The sequence below is a fragment of the Podarcis tiliguerta genome (assembly GCF_965153285.1).
Source record: "Podarcis tiliguerta genome assembly, chromosome: 3".
Lineage (NCBI taxonomy): Eukaryota > Metazoa > Chordata > Lepidosauria > Squamata > Lacertidae > Podarcis > Podarcis tiliguerta.
In genome coordinates, this window is record NC_139536.1 from 82,896,445 (window position 1) to 82,916,127 (window position 19,683).

Consider the following 19,683-nt stretch of genomic DNA (forward strand, 5'->3'; position numbering starts at 1 on the left):
ATACTGTACTGGCTTACTCACATGGCATTTTGTGGCAATTTGGATTTTTCACTATCCTACAGAATTAGGTGTCATCTGTCTCACTCCTCATGCTTCCATATCATTTATGAATGACAGTATTTACATGTCCAACATATAGTACTATAAGCCCCAAACAGTGCTTATTTCCTTCCACCATAAGAACTACTTGTTCCTACTCTTAGCCTTTTTAACTAGTTCAGTTTGTAAGAAGACCTCTTTTCTTATCCCATGACTGCTGAGCTTGCATAGGAGCCTTTGTAGAAATACTCTGTCAAAAGCTCATTAGGCAAAGTATGTCAACCAGAGTACTCATATCCACATATCTATGAAATAATGCAAATAAAAATTAATACTTTAGAACCACAGTTAGCTATTTAAAACAGTATCTAACATCTGAAAAAACCCTGAAATGAAAGCAAGCAAGCTGTGATTTAAGATTTACATGGATCAGAGAAAAAATACCTTTATTTCTTCACAGAGTTCTGACAGGCGTGCTTCTACATCTATATTCTCTGAAAAGATTAGAGTGTATGGAAAATGAATATTCCTAAATTTTTAAGCTACATTTTATAAATTGCAGAGGGAGACCCCATTTAAATCAGTTCAATTTTTAAAACAAAGCTTTTTGGTTGTCTTGAAGTTCCTTAAATACTATAGCCAATGTGAAATCCAGTAAATTTCTCAACTGAGAGTTCAGCTAAGAACAAAATCCTTCTGGTTTTGCAAGCAAGTTCTCATAACTACATTTATTCAAACACTATTTTAAATGTTACCAGACCATAGCATAAGGTACATGAACTTGCACCTCTTTTGATTGTGTATTTTAGAAAGACTTCCAAAAAGCAACACAATGAAACTGAACACACAAACAAAATTTAGACCAGTTCCAATTTACCATGAAAATCTTGCTGGAGAAAGCAAACTTGAAAGAATTCCAATAATCTATATTAGGGCAATACCTCTATTAGGCCTACCCAAAAGTCAGAAAATAGAATACAGAATGCAAGATTTTGAGTTTTATAGAATCCTTCATCAAGTTAAATGGTAAAAAAAAAGCAAGGGAAAGAAATATATTGTTTCCTGGTTGGTATTCAATCCATTCAAGTACATCTGGCAAGAATCTTAAGGTGGAGTGTGAGAGGAAGCAGACATTGAGATGAGGTCCTTTTTAGATGCCATGAAGGTATCATATTGCACTGCAGCTTCCTTGGAAGGAAAAATACTAACAGCAGAGTCCCCATCTCTGAAAATAAAGCAGCCAATTTTATAACAATAAAGGTACGGCCATGATATGGATTTTTTCTTAATGGCCAATACTGCTAAAACCTTTTGTGTGAAATGGGAAACACCAAATTTAAACATACAAAAACTAGAGGAAGAGGATCTTATATACCTGAATGTAAGGCTTTATTCTCTGAGGAAACATTCCCTCAAACAGATTGGTAAATCTATTGTTCTGTTGACCATCTTTTTATCTCACACACCAGCTGAGATAAATCTATATCCCTATTAATGTAAAGGACTACCTGGTTTCTTTAAGCCTGTTTTCTACCTAAGAAGAAACCTGGGTGTTTCATCTAAGGATGGAAAAAGAACCAAACAACAATTCAGCCAAACCTCCCTCCTTCTTTCCTCCATGCACCTCTTTTTTAAAACATCTAACATGATGAAGAGTTCTGTAGAACACCAAAGGTTGTTTACTATTTTGTAGCATTTTGGGTGACCCAATAATGGTTCCCTGATTTTTGTATTTTTCCTTTTGAGTCAATACAGCTACATTTACTGGGTGATCTGGAAAATTTAGATATTGCATTTAAAATAAAAAAAGGGTTTACATTTAAATATACTGAAATATTGGGATGGGTGATTAGGATGTACAGGAAAAGTCAAGTGGAGGCATTATTATTACACTTTGGATTGGATTGTACATTCCTAAGAGTAGAACAATTTTCATGACACTCCCAGTAGGGGGAGGAAAGGAGGAGACACTGGTTTTTCCTTCCTACCAACAATTTTCACTAATTCCCACTAATCTTCCACACTGTTTGAGAAGGTCCCCTAACCTTCTTGAACAAAGAAGGTTAGAGAACCTTCTCAAACAGTGTGGAAGGTAGTGGGAATTAGTGAAAACAGCTTCTCCCACTTCTGCTCACATGAGTTTCTGCTGAATCAGTCCCTTCCATTTGCAGTAGGTCAAGTCAGGATTCACAACATTACATTTAAGCTGATTTTTAAAATAATAATAATAATAATTCTGATTTTAAGTGCAGTATAATCACAATAATAGCAGAGTGTCTGTGTACACAGTCAATATGAATTTCCTAGGTTTTTCCCTAAATTAATGAAAAGGCATGAAATAAAGAACGTGGTCTGTGTTAAATTCAATATGAAAAAGGGGCTTTGCAGATTAGTTACAGCATTAAGTACTATTTGTTTAAAAATTAATTTACTATAGCTTTAAATCACCACCCATCTTCTGGCCCAAAGTTCTCCCATTCAATTTATTTTTAAAAACTGAACAAACAACACTGACCATCCTTTGAGAAACGTATCTGTCTAGTCAAATGTTACTCTTTTGTTGGAGAGTAAAAAAAAAAAGAAAAAAAAAAAAAGACAGCTTAGCTTTTCACTCAATTTTTGTATTCCAATATTGATTGTATCATTTTTTTTCCACTTTCCCTATCTGAGCATTCTTTCCTGAGTATTTTTCCACCTAGAAATAAACTCCTGAAAAATAAATCTTAGCTAAAGTAACTGTTAGCTAAAACTATTTTGGATACAAATGTTTAATAAGAAACACTTATATTCTGAAAAGAATTTCAAAGAAAGTTTCACATTGGTCAATATCAAAAGGCAAGCCCTTATCTGGTGTCAAAAAGATGTTAACAAAGGAACATTTACTGGGAAGCGCATTCCATAAATATGGACCCACAACTGAAGACCCTCTCCCTTGTTACCACCCACCTAACTTCTCTTAGGAGGGAACCTGGAGAAAGGCCTCAGTTTCTCATTATGAGACTGATGTGAGATTCTAGTCTGGACTGCAGAATGTAAACACACACTACAGTTTCCCTAAGTGCCACATTTTGCTCTTCTGGCCTGAGACGTGTGGGCCTAGGGTGGTATACAAATTTAATAAATAATAATAATTATTATTACACAAGGAGCAATTTAGGCGTAACTAGGAGCTTGCATCTGCCCAGTGGGATGGATCCAAAGCTCCCACCCTCCACTGGAAAACTTATTCAGTCAAAATGGAACCTTTAGATCCAACCCAATTGCACCATTTTTCTTCTAGCATTTCATATCAAAGTCTCCTTAGCATTTAAAAGCTGTTTTTTCCTTTATGGGTGGTTTTCAACAAGTAAGACAGAATTTAAATATTCTTAAACAAATGTGTGGTTTTTCATGAAGGATGTCATGTCTTCTACAGGTACACTCCCTTCTATGTGCACACACACATTCCTTTAGGCCAGAAGTGGGGAACCTCAGGTCTGGGGGCCAAATCTCTCTGTTTGGCCCTTGGAACTTTCTGTAAGTCACACTCCTCACCAGTGCTGCACCATGCCATTCTCAACTGCTTTTGCCTGACTTGAACAATGTCAATGCCTCTTGCTTGCCTGCATGGAGGATAGAAGTGTGTGTTTGTGTGCGTATGTAGGTATCTCTGACTTTTGCTTGGCAGAAATTTAGCCTTCCAAACAAAGATAAGAGCTATATCTGCTGTTCCACCAGTTTTTGCCTTTGGTCCCACCCAACACTGCCATCCAAGCCACCCAACACTGTTCATGAAGAATCTGGTCCTTCTGTATACTACTAACATGGCATTGATTCATTTAAAAACAACACATGGCTTTTAAATATTTGTATAGATTTTGTAATAAATCATATTTTCTAAAATATAATCCCATGTACATATAACTTATGAAAGAATTTTATAGTTTATCTAAATGAAAAAATGCACATATCCAGCCATACAAATTCAGTTAATTAAGAAAACAATTAGAGCCACTCCATGTTTATACCTGACATACTTTACATCAAAGTATATGGGCAAGTGATTTCACCCTCCAGCTAAAAAAATTATTCTTCAAAAAATATACAATAAAAACATGATACTCCTGAGGTAGATCAGTTCCCATCATAACAAAAAATCAGTTACCTATCCACATAGCTATAGAATTCAACTGGTGGTAGTTCCTTTGTGCAGAATCTTTTGATTATTATTATTTAAACAAAGAAGACACCATGGGCACCAACTGGGTTTGCATGAGTGGAGCTCCATGCAGAGGGATTGCCAATAAGGGCCAATACCGCCCTCCTAGCCCTTGTAAATTATGTTTACACATTGCATCATCCACTACCCAGAAAAGTTGCTCTGTTTGCTTTCCATTGGTCAGGTAGTTTGCTTTCCATTTGCTCATTCAGGTCTGGCCAAGAATTTGGTCTGAGCTCATTTAAACCCCTGACCACTGCTAGATTGACAGAGAGGACTGGGGGCAGAGGGAATAGAACACACACTAGGCTCTCATTCTGGCTAAAGGCCAACACATACAGAATATTCTGTTGGACCCCATGACAATCCCTCTGCTCAGGCCCCTGCAGAGCTTGTCTTAGGCCTGGGGCAGGAGTCCTGTTAGAATAAAGTTATAAACTCAAACTAAAAAAGCAGCCAGTTCCTGGTGGGGTTCCCTGGCCAGTTTAGCCCTCCAAAGCCTTGCTACCCCTTGCCCTACATGGGCCTGCCTCTACTCATATGAAGAGAGATATTACTCTAAAACACAACTATATTCACAGGTTGTAAAACCACTATAAATAATTCTAAAAATATGTTTCTTTTTGTGATTTAACTAATCAACAGCAGCTACCACATCTTCTAGCCAATTAAGGCGTTTATAGGCGTGATGATGTTCAATTATAAAGATGGTAGCAAAATACAAGCTTTCATCAAAGGCTACCTGAGAGATAGGGGGAGCGAGAATATGAGGCCCAATATATTTTTCTTCCAAAACAGAAACCAGGTATTAAATATTAGCTCTTAGAACTTAAATCTATGCTATTATGTTACTACACAACTGAATATATCACACTATGCAATCATTTTTGGTTTATTAACAAGAGGCTAACTAAACTACCAGTGAAATGAGCTCATTTCATCAGCACCTCAAAGGCCAGACAGAACTGTACACAACCTTAATTTGATTAAAGCTAAGAGTCCTTTTACACAAGGTGTGGATGGCATCTTTAGGTTCTTTGATCCTGTTTAAACATGAATTATAAGGAATTATTTACAAACAAAAAGCTATGATGTTTTATTGTAACAAATCCTAATTGGTTAAGCCGCTTAATAAAACAACATACCTATATAGGCGTCTCCCTGGATTCGTAGATATTTTCTTCTGAGGAGGCGTTCATAAAGGACCTGCATGCTGGGCTTGGCTAGTTATAAGGATTGTACACACGACTAGTTACTACACTCCTTTTTCCATCTCTGTTTTATTATTACTATCCTTAAAGTTAGTAAGAAAGTTTTATCACTCACCTAGTAATTAGTGCAATTAGATAAGAAAAATTAAAGAAGAGACTTTAGGAAAGTTCTAGATAAGGAGTTCTGGATGATGTACATTATGAATTTATTGGATTCTTATCACCTGTTTGGGTTTTCGTTGTTAAGTCATGATTGCCCAAATGCTAACAATTTCTGTTATGTGTGAGGCATATTTTATTTATAAATTATTTTAAAAGTCAATTTTGAAACAAAAATGTACATCAAATAAGTAAATGGAAGGCAAAAGGAAAGACAGAGAATATAAGGCAAGTCAAAAGAAAAGAAAAGAAAGGCTTTTTCCTGAAATTTAAATAGGATTTCAGAATTTCTGGATTATTTTCTCCAAGAATCCCATTTGAATCTCATTATTTTGAAAGCTATTTTTTCCAAGAGAAGATTCTATAGAGCTTATAACTAATAAATGCAATAGTTAGATCATCTTGCAAAAGTCATTCATAAGATTATTTTTAGTGACTACAAAGCTGTGCAGTTGCATGTGAGTATGCCCCAATGACTTCATTCAGACTTACACAGATGCAACATTACTGGATGCAATTTCATAGTTTTAAAAACATATTTGCTTGGAATCATATTAGTAGTATTAGCACATGTAACTAAGGCATTAAACACTTTTGTAAAATACATAGGCCAAATTAAAATATTCAGTAACAAAAATTTCAGAAATTCACAAATAGAATTTTAAAAACAGAAACTGTCAGCAATAGAAGCATACATTGAAAGCTACTCCCTTTCTACTTTGAAGTTCCCTTTTTCAAAACAGTTGAGTAATTTGCTAATGCAACATGTGGGCTTGATTAAATTCTTACAGAGAAGCATTGTTTGAATATTTTTTTGTATATCTGCTGCTGGTGGTGAAAAACACTTTTTAGTCTAATATAGACTAAATCCTAATATAGATACAATTCACAAGCACAATCAGGGCATGTAAACCACTATTGTGCAAGAGGTGCAGAAACTTGGCTTACTATGCAACAAGCAAGAGACCAATATGGTATCACGTGAATAACAGGGGTCATTACCCCACAGAAAGTGACATCCTGGTTTGCATACTAAACACTGCATTCTGAGATGTGCAGCAGCGCTAGAGCAGCTGGACTGAAATTAGGCCAGTCTGAATAGTTTGCATAGGTGTAAACAGGGATGATGTATTAAAAGAATAGTGGGGAATATAATACTCAATAAAATCTTGTAATTTCTTTTGTCACCCCTCGAGTCAAAGTCTTTTTAAATTTTGCATTATTATTTTAATCAATTCCTTGGGTGAAGCTGTATGTTCAATCAAGTGATGAGGCTTAGAAGCATCTGTATGTCCTTTTGATGGTGGAATTAAACTCCCATGGACTATAATGTAACTTTGTAGGTTTCAGCATATTGATAAAGAATGACTAAACTTTTGATTATTATTTTAATTAAAGCCAAAGGTATTTGAGCTCATACTGGATATGTGTGTGATATAGCTACAATTATTTTGAGTTGTTGAAGAACCAGGAGGACCCAATATAAAGCCATCACTTCTGTGCAGGTAAGTAATATTATAAGAACACCTATGAGTTTCTCTTTTTTCAAACTGAACCACAAGACACGTTTTCATCTTCTCAAAGTTTAAAGCAGAGCCTATTTGTCTTGTTTGGTAAGGGTAGGCGGTGGCTAAAAACAGAGAAAGGGGAAGGAATTCTTGTGCAATACAATAATGTTTTATGGTCAAAGTTTAGATGTTAACTTTGGAGCAATGTTCTTCTTGGCTTACCTCAAGTCCTCTCAAAACCCATTTTCAAAATGACAGTTGTACAAGCTATTGTGTTAAGAAACTGCAAAAATAAATTGGGCTTCTCATATGTCATATCTATTCCAGTGCTACCCAAAATGCGGATCCACAGACCTGTTTGGCCATTGGTCCCAGTAACTCCATCACAGCCCTGGTTGGGTGGGATGCATCAGGTACCAAATATGGTACCAGTCCCTGACACTTGCAGGAGGAAGGGGGGGGGGAGATGCCAGTCCACCATATCAGATAGCTTGAAAAACACTGGTCTAGCCAATAAATACTTTAGTTGGGAGTATTTAGACTTAAACCAATGTATAAAAAAAAATACTTCTTTTTAAATTTATGAATCTATGGCAGAGCCCTGAGTAAGGACTTCCACTTGCTCAACAGGGCTTACATCCCTCTCTTCCTCCTGAATCCACCAACAGTGGCCAGGGTGGGGGGCTTGGGAGAACCCTCAGAACAGCACGTGGTGGGAAGAGAGGGGGGATTTTTCCATCTGGCAAGCTGCAATGCTTGCACAGACAGAACATTCATCATAGCCCAATGTTGAATTCCACTTTTAGTTTGTATTAAAGCCTTAACTTCCATCACTCATAATTTTTGATAAATATGTACAGAACAGCCAGCATGTTTTTTCCTTTTTTGTCTTGTAATTCTTAACTAAAGATTCACCCTTGTGGTCTCAAACCAGTATCGACTGCACAGTGCTTTATAAGTGAGCATAGCTAATATTAATTATAGATAATGGTTGTGTTTACACATAACGCTAAGCCATGGTTTCTTTTAATCATGATTTTTTTCCAGCAAATCATGAGCCATCTCAAGAGATAAGGCAACAAACCATGAATTGTTTCTCCAAAACGTAAGCTTGTTTTCCAGCTGCTTTTGCCTTGTGCTTCTGCAGCCTGACAAGCATCTAGGGTGGAAAATCAAAATAAACCATGGTTAAGAAAGGCTGCTGCCATTTTTACATCACTCCAAACCATAGTTAAAACAAACCACAGTTTGCAAACCAACAAGAAACCATGGCTTTACATAACAGTTTGTTTCTAGAAAACAATGGTTAGTCTGCAGGGCAAAGCTGAGATGTTCAGACAAACCACGGCTTAGTGTTATGTGCAAACCAGACCACTAAGTACAGCTATAGATCTACCATTCAACACAACTGTTTTAACCTTTTATTATAGCACATTGCACTTTAGGTAATTTGTTCTTAAAGGTAAAAGAAACAGGGCAAATCTTAAGTCAAGAAGAACAAAATAAAAGACAACCTGTGCAATATATTAAATCTGAGGGCAGAAAACAGAGTTCATGTTTATACTATCTGCTGAACTAATACCAGATATGCTGCAGACATCTAGTACTATAAAAAGTGCTTGCTGATACATATAGAAGCAAATAAAGTATTTATTTCACATACCTGCGTCTAATTTCAGACAGGAAGGCAGCTCTTTTGATAAAGTGGTAAAATAGCTATGTAATCCTTTGAATGCAATCAGCAAACTGGCACAAAGTGTACGGTGGAGATTGTAAGCATGATTCAAGAAAGTCTCTGCTATTATAAAACTGCAGCCCTAAAAATAGATTTGTAAAGTTATCAATTCAGCATTAACAGTTACAGCAAAATTACATTTAAAGATTAAGGTCAGGTCACAAAAAGGTGTGTCCAAACACAGCATTTAGCTCCCCATGTCTGGTGGTAGCCCTCCATGCCCGCCTACACGAAGCTTCCCTAAGACTGGGGCATTTTCACCTCCAGAGCAGCAGCTATGAGGAACTGCTATTGGACAAAGAATAAGAAAACTAATGACATTTCCATGCACATACAGGACATTCAGGGCTGAAGGCTGCAATCCTGTACCATACTACTTTTTCAATAGGACTTTTGAGTAAATACTTAAAGGAAAAACCTCAGTGTATTTAAGAAAACAATACTGTGACACTGTAAAACTGTCTTTATTATGCAGTATCACCGAAAAGTAGTCAACGCTTTAAGAAATGTTCTAAAATGCCCAATTCTTGACTAACACATTTTGTGCAACTGATACAAACGCTTTGTGTGTTAAAAATAATGTTGTTAAATATTTTATCATTTCTTCCAGCAATTAATAAATAAATAAAAACGATTACAATCTTACATCAGCTGATAATTGTTTGGTGTAATTGCTGCCAAAAACAACACTTTCAAGAGAAGGAATCACAGAATCCCTGTTCTGTGCGGGTGCATTTCTGTTTAGCCAAGTATTTTTGACAGGACGAGGAAAGCTAAAAAAAAAGGGGGAAGAAAGAAAGAAAAATGTCTGAGAGAGGGGCAGAAGACAAAATTCAGAATAGAAATGCAAGGTGAATTAGAGACACAAGGGCGAAGAACACACAGCATCATTTTAAGCCATAACCCAACATATTCTTTTAGGTGTCTGCTGCAACTGGAGGTACGTGCCGGTGTACCTCCTAGAATCTAGAAGGCAGATTCTGATAAGAAATGTAGAAAGTTTGCAAGTATAATTTGGCAGGTGAACGAACGGAAAACACTGGCTGGAATCTAAAAACCTATGTAAGTGATATCGGTTACCGATGATCACTTGGGGTTACAGCAGCACCCATACCACAAGGTAAACCACTTTTGAAATTAATGTGGCTTTCAAAAGCAGTTCTTGATATGGCAAGGGGTGTATGTGTATATAAGCAGTGGGTCTGCAACTTATGCTCACTTTACATACATGAGTGCAACTGCTTATGGGGGCAGGAATAAATAAATAAATAGTGGGGGAAACCCACTGTTCTCTACTCTCCATTTATTTATTTCCCCATAACCCATGCATCCAGCTGGTTTTCCTTGTTTATTGGGCTCTGGGAAGGTTGTGGGAGGTCCTGGGATGCTCCCAGAACCCTCACACTTCATTTCCAAAGCCCAGTAAGCAAGACAGCATCTTCCTAGGGCCGTTGTGAAACCTTCCCAGAGCCTGGTAAGCAGCCATCTGCTGGGGGGAGAGGGGCTGTTGGAAGACATATAAGAAAAAAAATCACACTCAAATATATATGTCTCATTTTAGATTTAGTTAAAAAAATACATCACATGTGAGAAGATGCAGAGTATTATTTACATATACTGTCTAAAATTTACAGTTTCTAAATAAAGCACTGTGCAGAAAGAATCTCGTATAGTGTCATCCAGGACTTGCAGAGAAATTAAGTATCACTTATCCTTCCTTTTGCTTGTAGATTAAACCGTTCCAACCATTTCTGGTTGTATTTTGTTAAGACAAAAACAAGAACTTAAGCAATTTCAAGACAATTGGAAGATAACCAGAAATGCAGTAAGGGTACAACAGTGCACTCCAATTATACCATATATGCTAAGTTAAATCAACATAATGGGCTAGAGTAGCAATAAGCAAGCACAGCTATGGACATTAGGTTCCCACACAGTCAGTGAAAGAAACTTTTACCCCCAGCTTAGGATCTGAAGGGAAAGTTGTGGAGTGAGAATGTGCAAGCTGTAGTAGCAAATACAGCCCAATCAACTTCTCTGCACCATCTCCCTGTTTGTCCATCACACTCATACATTACTAGTCTAACCCAGGAGTAGCCACACGTTTTGTTGCCTGTGTGGGATTGTGACTTTGGTAGACTCCAAATCCACACTCCTTCTACTGCAAGATCTTTCATGGGATGCTTGATCAACACATTCAGTGTAAGAGAAGTGCACTGTATATGTGAAGAATGATCAGGGAAGAATACCATCACTATTATTTGTTTCCCTTCCACCACCTTTAGCAAGCAGAACATTTTAACTGAGTTAGGACGACTTCCAAAGAAACCATAAAATCAGAGGAAGACATTATTGCCACCATAACAGAAGAACCTCAACAGATGGACAGACCTTTGCCAAGAATAGAAATGGCAATAGACAGCAAAAGCACTAACACCGTCCAGGAAAGGCAACTCATCGTCTCCATTTGCCACTAACCATAGCCAACAGCTAATCCTTCTAGCTTCCAAATCTGGATAAGAAGATTCTTCTCCTTCCAGCAATCCACCATGCCTTTCTCCTACTAATCTGTGGCACAAATGGCTGTGTTACAAAAGGAAACACACAAACTGTATTCTAAAAGGGCAGGGGGAAATCCTTTGTGAAGAGTTAACGCAGCCTTCTCTGAGCTGTCACCCTCCAATCATTTTGGACAACGCCCATCAGCCACAGCCAGTGCTGTACTGGATGAGACTGATAAAGAGTTGATAGTCCAAAACATCTGGGGAGGGTGTGAGGTTGCTGAAGGCTGAGCTAAGGTGTTTACAGTAATTTTCATTTTGCCTCTTTCACTGCTGGTGTTTTATTACGCTAAACATGAAGCATGTTATAGCATGTATGTTTTAAACTAGGGGTTATGCCCTTGCTTACTCTGCTTGCCAACCCCCCCCCCCACCCCACATTAACCCCCTAGAGCAAAGGTTTTCAACCTTTTTGGGTCCATGGCTACCTTAACCAACCACATTCTTTCTGTGGCACCCCTGTGGGGCTCAAGAGCCCAGTTATGTCACCCCTTCCCTGCAGAGCTGGCAGTCCCTCACCCCTTTTCGAAGCCTCCCTTGTGGAGTGTTCCCTCAGTCTCCTCTCTTCTCCCCTTTCCTTGGGAGTCCTCTGGGCAGCTGTATCATAGAATCATAGAGTTGGAAGAGACCACAAGGGCCATCGAGTCCAACCCCCTGCCAAGCAGGAAACACCGCCAGGTAGCTCCGCCCCCCCGCCCCCAAAGAGAGGTTCTTCCTCACACTGCCGCACAGGGGCCTGGGAAGCAACTCCTGGCGAGCCCAGAGATACCATTCACCTGGGGAGCTTGTAGCCAGGGCTGCTGCAACAAACCTTTGGGAGCCTTTGGGAGGCAGAAACTTGAGAGGGCATCAGAGAAGGGAGGGAAGGAAAGAGAGGCAGAGGCCAGTTCATCCATTTCTGGGGCTTTTTACATGCTGTTACCAGTAAAGATCCCACTAGTGGCATTTCCACCTACTCTCAGGTTTGGGGGGAGGCAAGTATGGCTGGGCAAAGAGATGTCTCCATTCAATCCAACATCACCCCACAGACTGGCAGAAAGGTGGCTAAGGACTCTGCCCCTAACAGAATTTCCCAGAGAAAGAGATAAACCAGAACACTGCCACAATTCCTGTACTAAAAGCACTAAAAGCAAGATTATCATAGCCTAGGCCACCAAAGTAAACAAGCCAATCTAAATTCCATTAAAATAATCATGAACTGCATCACTTCATTACTTGATTAAAACTAGGGCAGAGGTTTTTCTAGCAGTTATGGTTGTGCAGTTTATCATTCAGTAGCTCCTGGGCTTCCCATCTCCTTTCTATTCCAACAAAAAACTGAATCAGAAATTTCAATTAAATTGAACTGATATTTATAATACTCAGGGTTTACATAGAACTAGTCACTGGTATGTATAATACACATTTCAAATAATCACCACTCCAACTAAATTACTATCACTTTAACGACCAAACCAACAAGCAATTAAATATTTCATTTTATTAAATGATTAATTTAAACAAGTATAAAATCAGTATTAAATTACCTTATTAATGGTTGGTGAAGTGCTACTAAAGAGGCATGGACTATAACAGAAATGACAGAAAGGTGAAAGTAATCAAACATAACATTGACATAGTGATGAAGGCCTCTGTTTAAGGTAAAGTGCAACTTTAGTGTTCTGCTGCTAATTAGCTGCAATGTGCTCAGGTCATCTGGCCTAAAAGAAAAAGAGTATAATCATAACCAACATTTTGAAAGTAATTTAATACTACAATAATGCAAACCAATGCTTCAAATCTCCTGCACCATAGTTACTATAAAACAAATCCATCAAGATCTATTTTTTTTATATGCAGGACCTGCAATGAAATAGTGGTGCTCTGTCCAGTGAAATAACTGAAGTCTCCCTTATGCATCTCAATATTTTTGTATACAGAGGATTTTGCACATAACTACCCATGATTAAATCACAATGAAGTCAATATAATCTACATACGTGTAACTGCACAAATTCGACTATCATTTTAAATATAAATATCTGATGGAAAAATCTGTTAAGATGGAAACAAAATATAATATATAATAAATAAAGTAGAGGCATCTATCTCTGGAAAACCTCTCAAAGAATTAGTCCCCCACCCACCCACAACTTCAATAATTTATAGAAAGTGCATGCCTAATTCAAGGGCTGTTTTGCTTGCAGGAATTTCAGTACATCCATGGACTTCACAATCCCAGTTTCCCATTACTTTAACATTAGGGGGAACACTACATGAAAATGTGGTTCAGTTTCCACCAACACTGAAACAAAGAATTCCTTGATGCACAAAGAACTTTGAGCAAAAACCATTTCTCTAAAAGTAGGAATAGCAAGAATATGAATGTTTAGTTTTAAACTTACGAATAATCTGTATCTGTAAAGTGTAGATCTAAAGAGAGCAGGAAATTCATTTCATTCAGAGACTCTTCAATCTAGACAGCCATTTCAGAAGAAGAATTATATATTATTGTTATTAATACAAACTATAGTTTTACTATACAATCCTATCCAGACTTATTAACTTTGGTTTTTTTAAAATTATATCCTACCCATCTTGCTGGGTTTCCCCAGCCACTCTGGGCAGCTTACAACATATATAAAAACACAACAAAGCATCACACATTAAAAAACCAAATATCCTATACGAGCAACAAACAATCCAATAAATTAATAGAAACCGATAACAACAATAGCAATAATAAACGGTTTACTGTTATAACCAAATTAAAATAACCACCAACCCTAACTAAACATTTGACCAACATCATCCCGACAAAAACAGAACAGAGGAACCAAAATTAGAACCATTTAAAATATTTTAAAACATTTTAGCTAGTTGCCCCAACACAAGAGTTGTTCTAGCAATGTTCCTCCGGCATCCCAGGAGCCTCTTTTAGGAAGGACACAAAGTGGCTTTAAATCAGTGTGAAGGTAACTACAAATATACATGCATGAATATAGGGGCATAATCAAAAAATGAAATGAAATCAACAGCGACAATGTAAATAAATAAAAATGTACTGTGTATTTTGGGTCTATGGACCGCAATAAAGTTGTGTGTGTAAACAAACAAACAAACAAACAAACAAACACAGTGCCATGCATTGGTGTGCAATGTTGTAGCACCCAGGGATGCTGTGGGAGTATGTCTACATCTACTGTTGTTGTTCCTAGTGCACACAGGATTGATTGTGTGATAATTCATCAAGCTATTTTAACAGTTAAATATATGCTATTACCTTTCTTTCATCCAACAGCATTTTAATTTTGAAGATCATAACATCATCCACAGACACTTCCTCATTTTTATAAAGAATTTGAAAGGTTTTACTGCAGACTACATTGTCATGGACTGAAGCTGGAAAGGCAAGATCAGCACCTAAAGAATATGGATAAGAGGCAATCAAGGCTCAAAATATGGATAAGAGGCAATCAAGGCTCAGGATGATTCTACATCTATTTACAGAATGACAACTGTAACATATTTTGGCTTCATTTTAAGAAATAGTTATTTGTAATAATTAGTTTTGTCATTCATATAGCGTATTCTAAAAGGACTGTCCATTCAAACACTTGAAAACTGGTTCGACAGCAAGTAAGGAAGGGCATTCATAGTTTCTTTAATAGATAACAGTAACATTTACAAACCAGTTCCCAGCGCCAGTGTAAATTTACAGGCAAGGTATAAAAGCAGTGATGGAAGTAATGAATAAGCTGCAGGTTAATGAAAAGTAAATCTAAGAGAACCTAGAACACAGTATAAAACTACTTTTACACTTCAACTTTTTTTCTTTTTCTTTTTTTGCCTTTTCAAACGATCCACTAAATTGTCAATAACCACTTAATTATTTTGTTAAATACAGCACTGTTAGCATTTCTAGTTTGAGAAAGAAGGCTCTTAAGATTTCTCAAAGGGTAATGTTTTTTTGTAAAGACCCAAGTACTCATTTTAAGCAGCCCTTCAACAGGCAACAATATATGCACAAATGGCCCTAAAGTTCACAACCACTGTCAGAAGTATTCACGTGACGCAAACTGGTAATTTTTGCTTATCTGATGGACAGCCCTTTGGGAAAGGGAGAGGTTGTGATCCTGCAAATTCATCTTTTCTCCTGCAGACAGCTCTCCACCACCAAGCATATTCTAGAGCAGATGGGAGCCACAGAGGTAAGGTGAAATAAGCAAAAATTGTATTCTTCCTCGGTTAACCTAGTGTTTGCTGGAACAAAGAGTCTTCCATCATGGGAAGGACACAACTAGATACAGACCTTTTACATTTCTCCAAGATCTTTAAAACCAAGTGCTTTCACCTATCAAGCTTAATTAATCAAGTAATCAAAAAGTATATGATTAATTAACTAACACATCTTTAATCATTTTGGAGTTCTGCTTTATTAAATAGTAATTAATTATTCACTCAAATAGTAATGAAAAGATGTTTACTTACTGGTTGCACGTAACAGGCTTGCTTCAATTTTGTGTGGAATTCTTGGAGGAATCTTCATTGATACACGAATCTGGTAAAAGCTACAGTAAACAAAATTATTTTCAAACTAATACTGTTTTAACATAACCGGATATATATATATTTTAAATATTTCTACCCTATTTCCCCATCAAGCGTGGTCTTCAAGAGGGCATAAAAAACACTTAATGAAATCAGTTACAAAAGCATTTTATACACTACTGTTAATCGTAATTAAAATAATTCAATACCAATTAGCCAGAGGAGAAAGAGAAGCATAAGGTCAAAGTAAAAACCAGTTAAACATATTACCATAACTCCACTAGCCAGGTTTGCATTTCTTAATTACAGTAGGCTTCTTATACAGCTTACATTCCTACTCAGATGAGCAGAGAAGCCACTGATCCAATTTGGGGCCAGGATTTTTTCTGAAAATCTCTATGTTGAGATCGCACACAAGGACTTCTGATTTCTGTCGCACTTCATTATCTCATTGAGAACTAATTTTTGTTTTTGTTTTTATTGGTTCCATTATAAATAGGAACAATTATTGTATATGCTATGTTATGTTATTCTATGATATTATATCATATGTTATCATATGACAACATATGCTATTCTATGATGTTATTCTATGCTATGACCACAAAATTTTCATAAAATGTTTATTACTACTTATTACAATAAATCAAGCTGAAGTATTTGATCAATGATGTTACTGATCAGATTTCCAATCTATTTTGCTTACTTAATGGGTTCTTTAGTATGCAGCCAAACAAATGTTTTTCTTATTACAACTTAATTAAGTGGGTTTGCATGTGAGCATCTGAAGTTAGGTTGTGAAAATGCTTCATTTATTTTTCAGTTTTTCTTTCACTACAAATCCCTAGCTCTGGAAAAAAACTTAAATCTCACATGATCAACATAATCCACATTTTACTACATGAGCAATACAAAAACAGGTGGCTTCAGACACAATGAAGATTCTACTTTATGATAGAAAATAGTTTCCAATAACAAATATTTACTTGCTAATCCAAATATGTTAATCTCACCAGGGTCAACTCAGGCAAAGTATGCCAACAGGTTAAAATCCAATTCCTGACCTCCAAAATTCAAATCCTGACCTCTGAAATAATAGCCTAACTACAAGTCATAAAGTATATTAAACTATGCTTCAATATTTTAAGAGAACAGCTTTAGATAGGGATGCGGATTTTAACATCAATATAATTGATTAATTAAAAAAATTGTTAAATCAACTGATGCTTTAATCCCATAATAAGACTGATTTAACTGAAGTACTTAAATGAATACAGACTACACTGGAGGCACACATATTCCAGCTCCCTAATACTTCGGTCAAAATTAAAGTTTAAAAAAGACCCTCCTGGTTTCTGCCCAAAAGAAACAGTATTTTGATTTCAGGCTAAATATATTAAGTTTCCTCCTAGCAAGATAAAAAATCAGCAACTAGGACAATTAATGTTCAACTGAGGCCCACTGTAAAGAACACTTTTCAAATCATCATACAGATGGGATTTAAGGCCTCCTACATCTGAAGTCATTCTGCTTTTTTTAAAAAAAAAAAATCTGCTGTAACAGGAAATATTCAAGACTTGTAAGACATTAGAAGCGTCCTTTCCTCAAACAATAAATGGTAGATTTGTTTAAGAAATGAGTTCTTCCAGATCAGACACAATATGCCCTTCCTTTCATAGTCACTGGTACTCACTGTGAAGCTGTTACAGCAGGCATAGGCAAACTCGGCCCTCCAGATGTTTCAGGACTACAACTCCCATCATCCCTAGCTAACAGGACCAGTGGTCAGGGTTGGTGGGAATTTTAGTCTCAAAACATCTGGAGGGCCGAGTTTGCCTATGCCTGTTGTTACAGTATGTGCCACACTTTTTAACAACAAAAAGAGGTGTTGGTAGTGCGTTGAGTACCCCCTGAAAAAAAGGCTGACGACTTGTAGCCTACAACATCTGGAGTATACCACATCAGTTTCCCCTGACTTAACCAAGCAACAAGCAGAATATTGTATAGTATATCCCCCAATGAAGGGTATAGCTGTTGTTTTTGAAATACTGAAGTCAACTGCCTCTAGAACCACTTTTTGAATATTTGCTGTCAGTATGGGTAAGTAGGCCACCCCCTGGCCTAACCTAATCACCTTTTTACTAGGTAAATTAATGTGTTGATTTCCAACCCTCAATTAAAATAATTTACTTGTTATACCACCCTCAATTACTATGCATGCAATGCAAAACTTTGCAGAACTTATCAACGCAATATTGAATTTGCACTCAGCTGGAAATTTTTCAGCTCAAATTATACTACCTTCCAGAGGTAACATTTCATTTGCTCTTACTAGTTCCAGATAGCTCTCTTAGAACTACTATATCAACATTCCATATGGTGGCTTGCAGGAATAGCCAGAGGATATCTCTCAGCTGTCTGAGGCAGCAAAGAAACTGCCAAGGCAGCTGAGGACACCAGTTGGTAAAACCAAAAACAAGGCAGATATAGAATGTTCTGCTCTTTCACAATAGATGGGCAAATGTCAGTGCTTTTCAGAACTGAAACATCTAACAAACATTTTATATTCAGAACATGACATGCATAGTTTGTATACAATTAATTCAAGGAAATAAATCAACAAGACAGAAAGATGTGATAAATACAGACAACTCCCCATTTATGTGGGGGTTACATTCCAGACCTCTGCAGGCATCAGTGAAACAAGCGTAAATGGGAAGCACACTGGAGAGTGGCTTGTGAGGAGATCCATTCCAGAGCCCAAAGAGGACATCCTCTTCAAGCTCTGGGGAGGGTCTCCACGAAAGCTGAAGGGGCAGCGAGGCATGCTCAGCTGACACCCAAGGAAGTGGCGGTGGCGGCTGATAAACAGGGAGGCTGAGCAACCTCAACAAAGCCCTGCTGTCCCACCGGCTTGTGAGGTAACCCTCCCCAGAGCCCAAACAGAATGTCCTCTTCATGCTCTGGGGACGGTCTCTTTTCACAAGCCAGGAGGTCTCTCCAGAGTACTTCCCATTTCCGGGATCCTGGCACTATGTGTGTGCGAGGACATGCACAAATAGATCGTGTGTAAATGGGGATTTGCACATATGTTTAATTCTGTCCTCTTAAAAAAAAAGGAATAGAAAGTATGATCCCAAAGAAAGCCCAATACCCAGGGCATAATCCCAAAAGGGTGACTGTTGTAGAAAGAAAAATATCTGAATCAGATTTGGAAGCAAACAATATCTTGATTACAGAAGACAACTGCATTTAATTCAGAATTTTATCTGAATTAATTGTGGCCACCTTCAATATCAACATGCTGTCATTTTACAAATATCAAATATGGACATTTTATTTAACTCAATATTCTACAATACTGAAAGGATGCAATCTAGTAGTTAAGACTGTAATTCTATACACACGTGTACTTGAATTTCTGAGTAGGTATAGAATGCAGTTCTATGCACACTTACTCAGCAATTAGCCCTACTTTCCTCAATGAGACTTACTTCTGAATAATACATAGGATTGTGCTGCAAAACACTTCTGACTCAATTTAAGTCATACAATGACTGCATTTACACATCACAGTAGGCCAGGGTTGGGGAACCTTTTCTGGGTGGCATGCCTGATCTTTATCTCCCATCCCTAGATGGCTAAATTAACAGGTGGGTGGATTGCAGTCACTCCATCTTCCAGTTGGCAATGGACCACAGCACAAAATGAGTAAGTAGACGTGCGAGCAAGGATCTTTAGG

The 19,683-nt window shown here is 37.3% G+C and overlaps 1 protein-coding gene across 5 annotated transcripts in view; it reads right to left on the reverse strand.

The window, feature by feature from the left end:
- FAM135A (family with sequence similarity 135 member A) overlaps positions 1-19,683 on the reverse strand; it is a 50,474-nt gene that overhangs the window by 19,872 nt on the left and 10,919 nt on the right. For 2 of the 5 annotated variants that reach the window (XR_014508939.1, XM_083431430.1), the window contains exons 4-11: positions 15,882-15,961; positions 14,674-14,813; positions 13,796-13,866; positions 12,938-13,111; positions 9,497-9,623; positions 8,779-8,932; positions 5,383-5,460; positions 484-533 (exon numbers count right to left, since the gene is read on the reverse strand). Coding sequence is in view for 4 of the 5 variants with exons in the window: in XM_083431430.1 (XP_083287556.1) it covers positions 484-533; positions 5,383-5,460; positions 8,779-8,932; positions 9,497-9,623; positions 12,938-13,111; positions 13,796-13,866; positions 14,674-14,813; positions 15,882-15,961 (874 nt within the window). In the remaining variant the exon portion in view is untranslated. Of the gene's footprint in view, positions 1-483; positions 534-5,382; positions 5,461-8,778; positions 8,933-9,496; positions 9,624-11,328; positions 11,435-12,937; positions 13,112-13,795; positions 13,867-14,673; positions 14,814-15,881; positions 15,962-19,683 lie in introns of those variants that run through there. The other 3 variants (XM_083431432.1, XM_083431431.1, XM_083431433.1) reach the window with 2 other exon arrangements.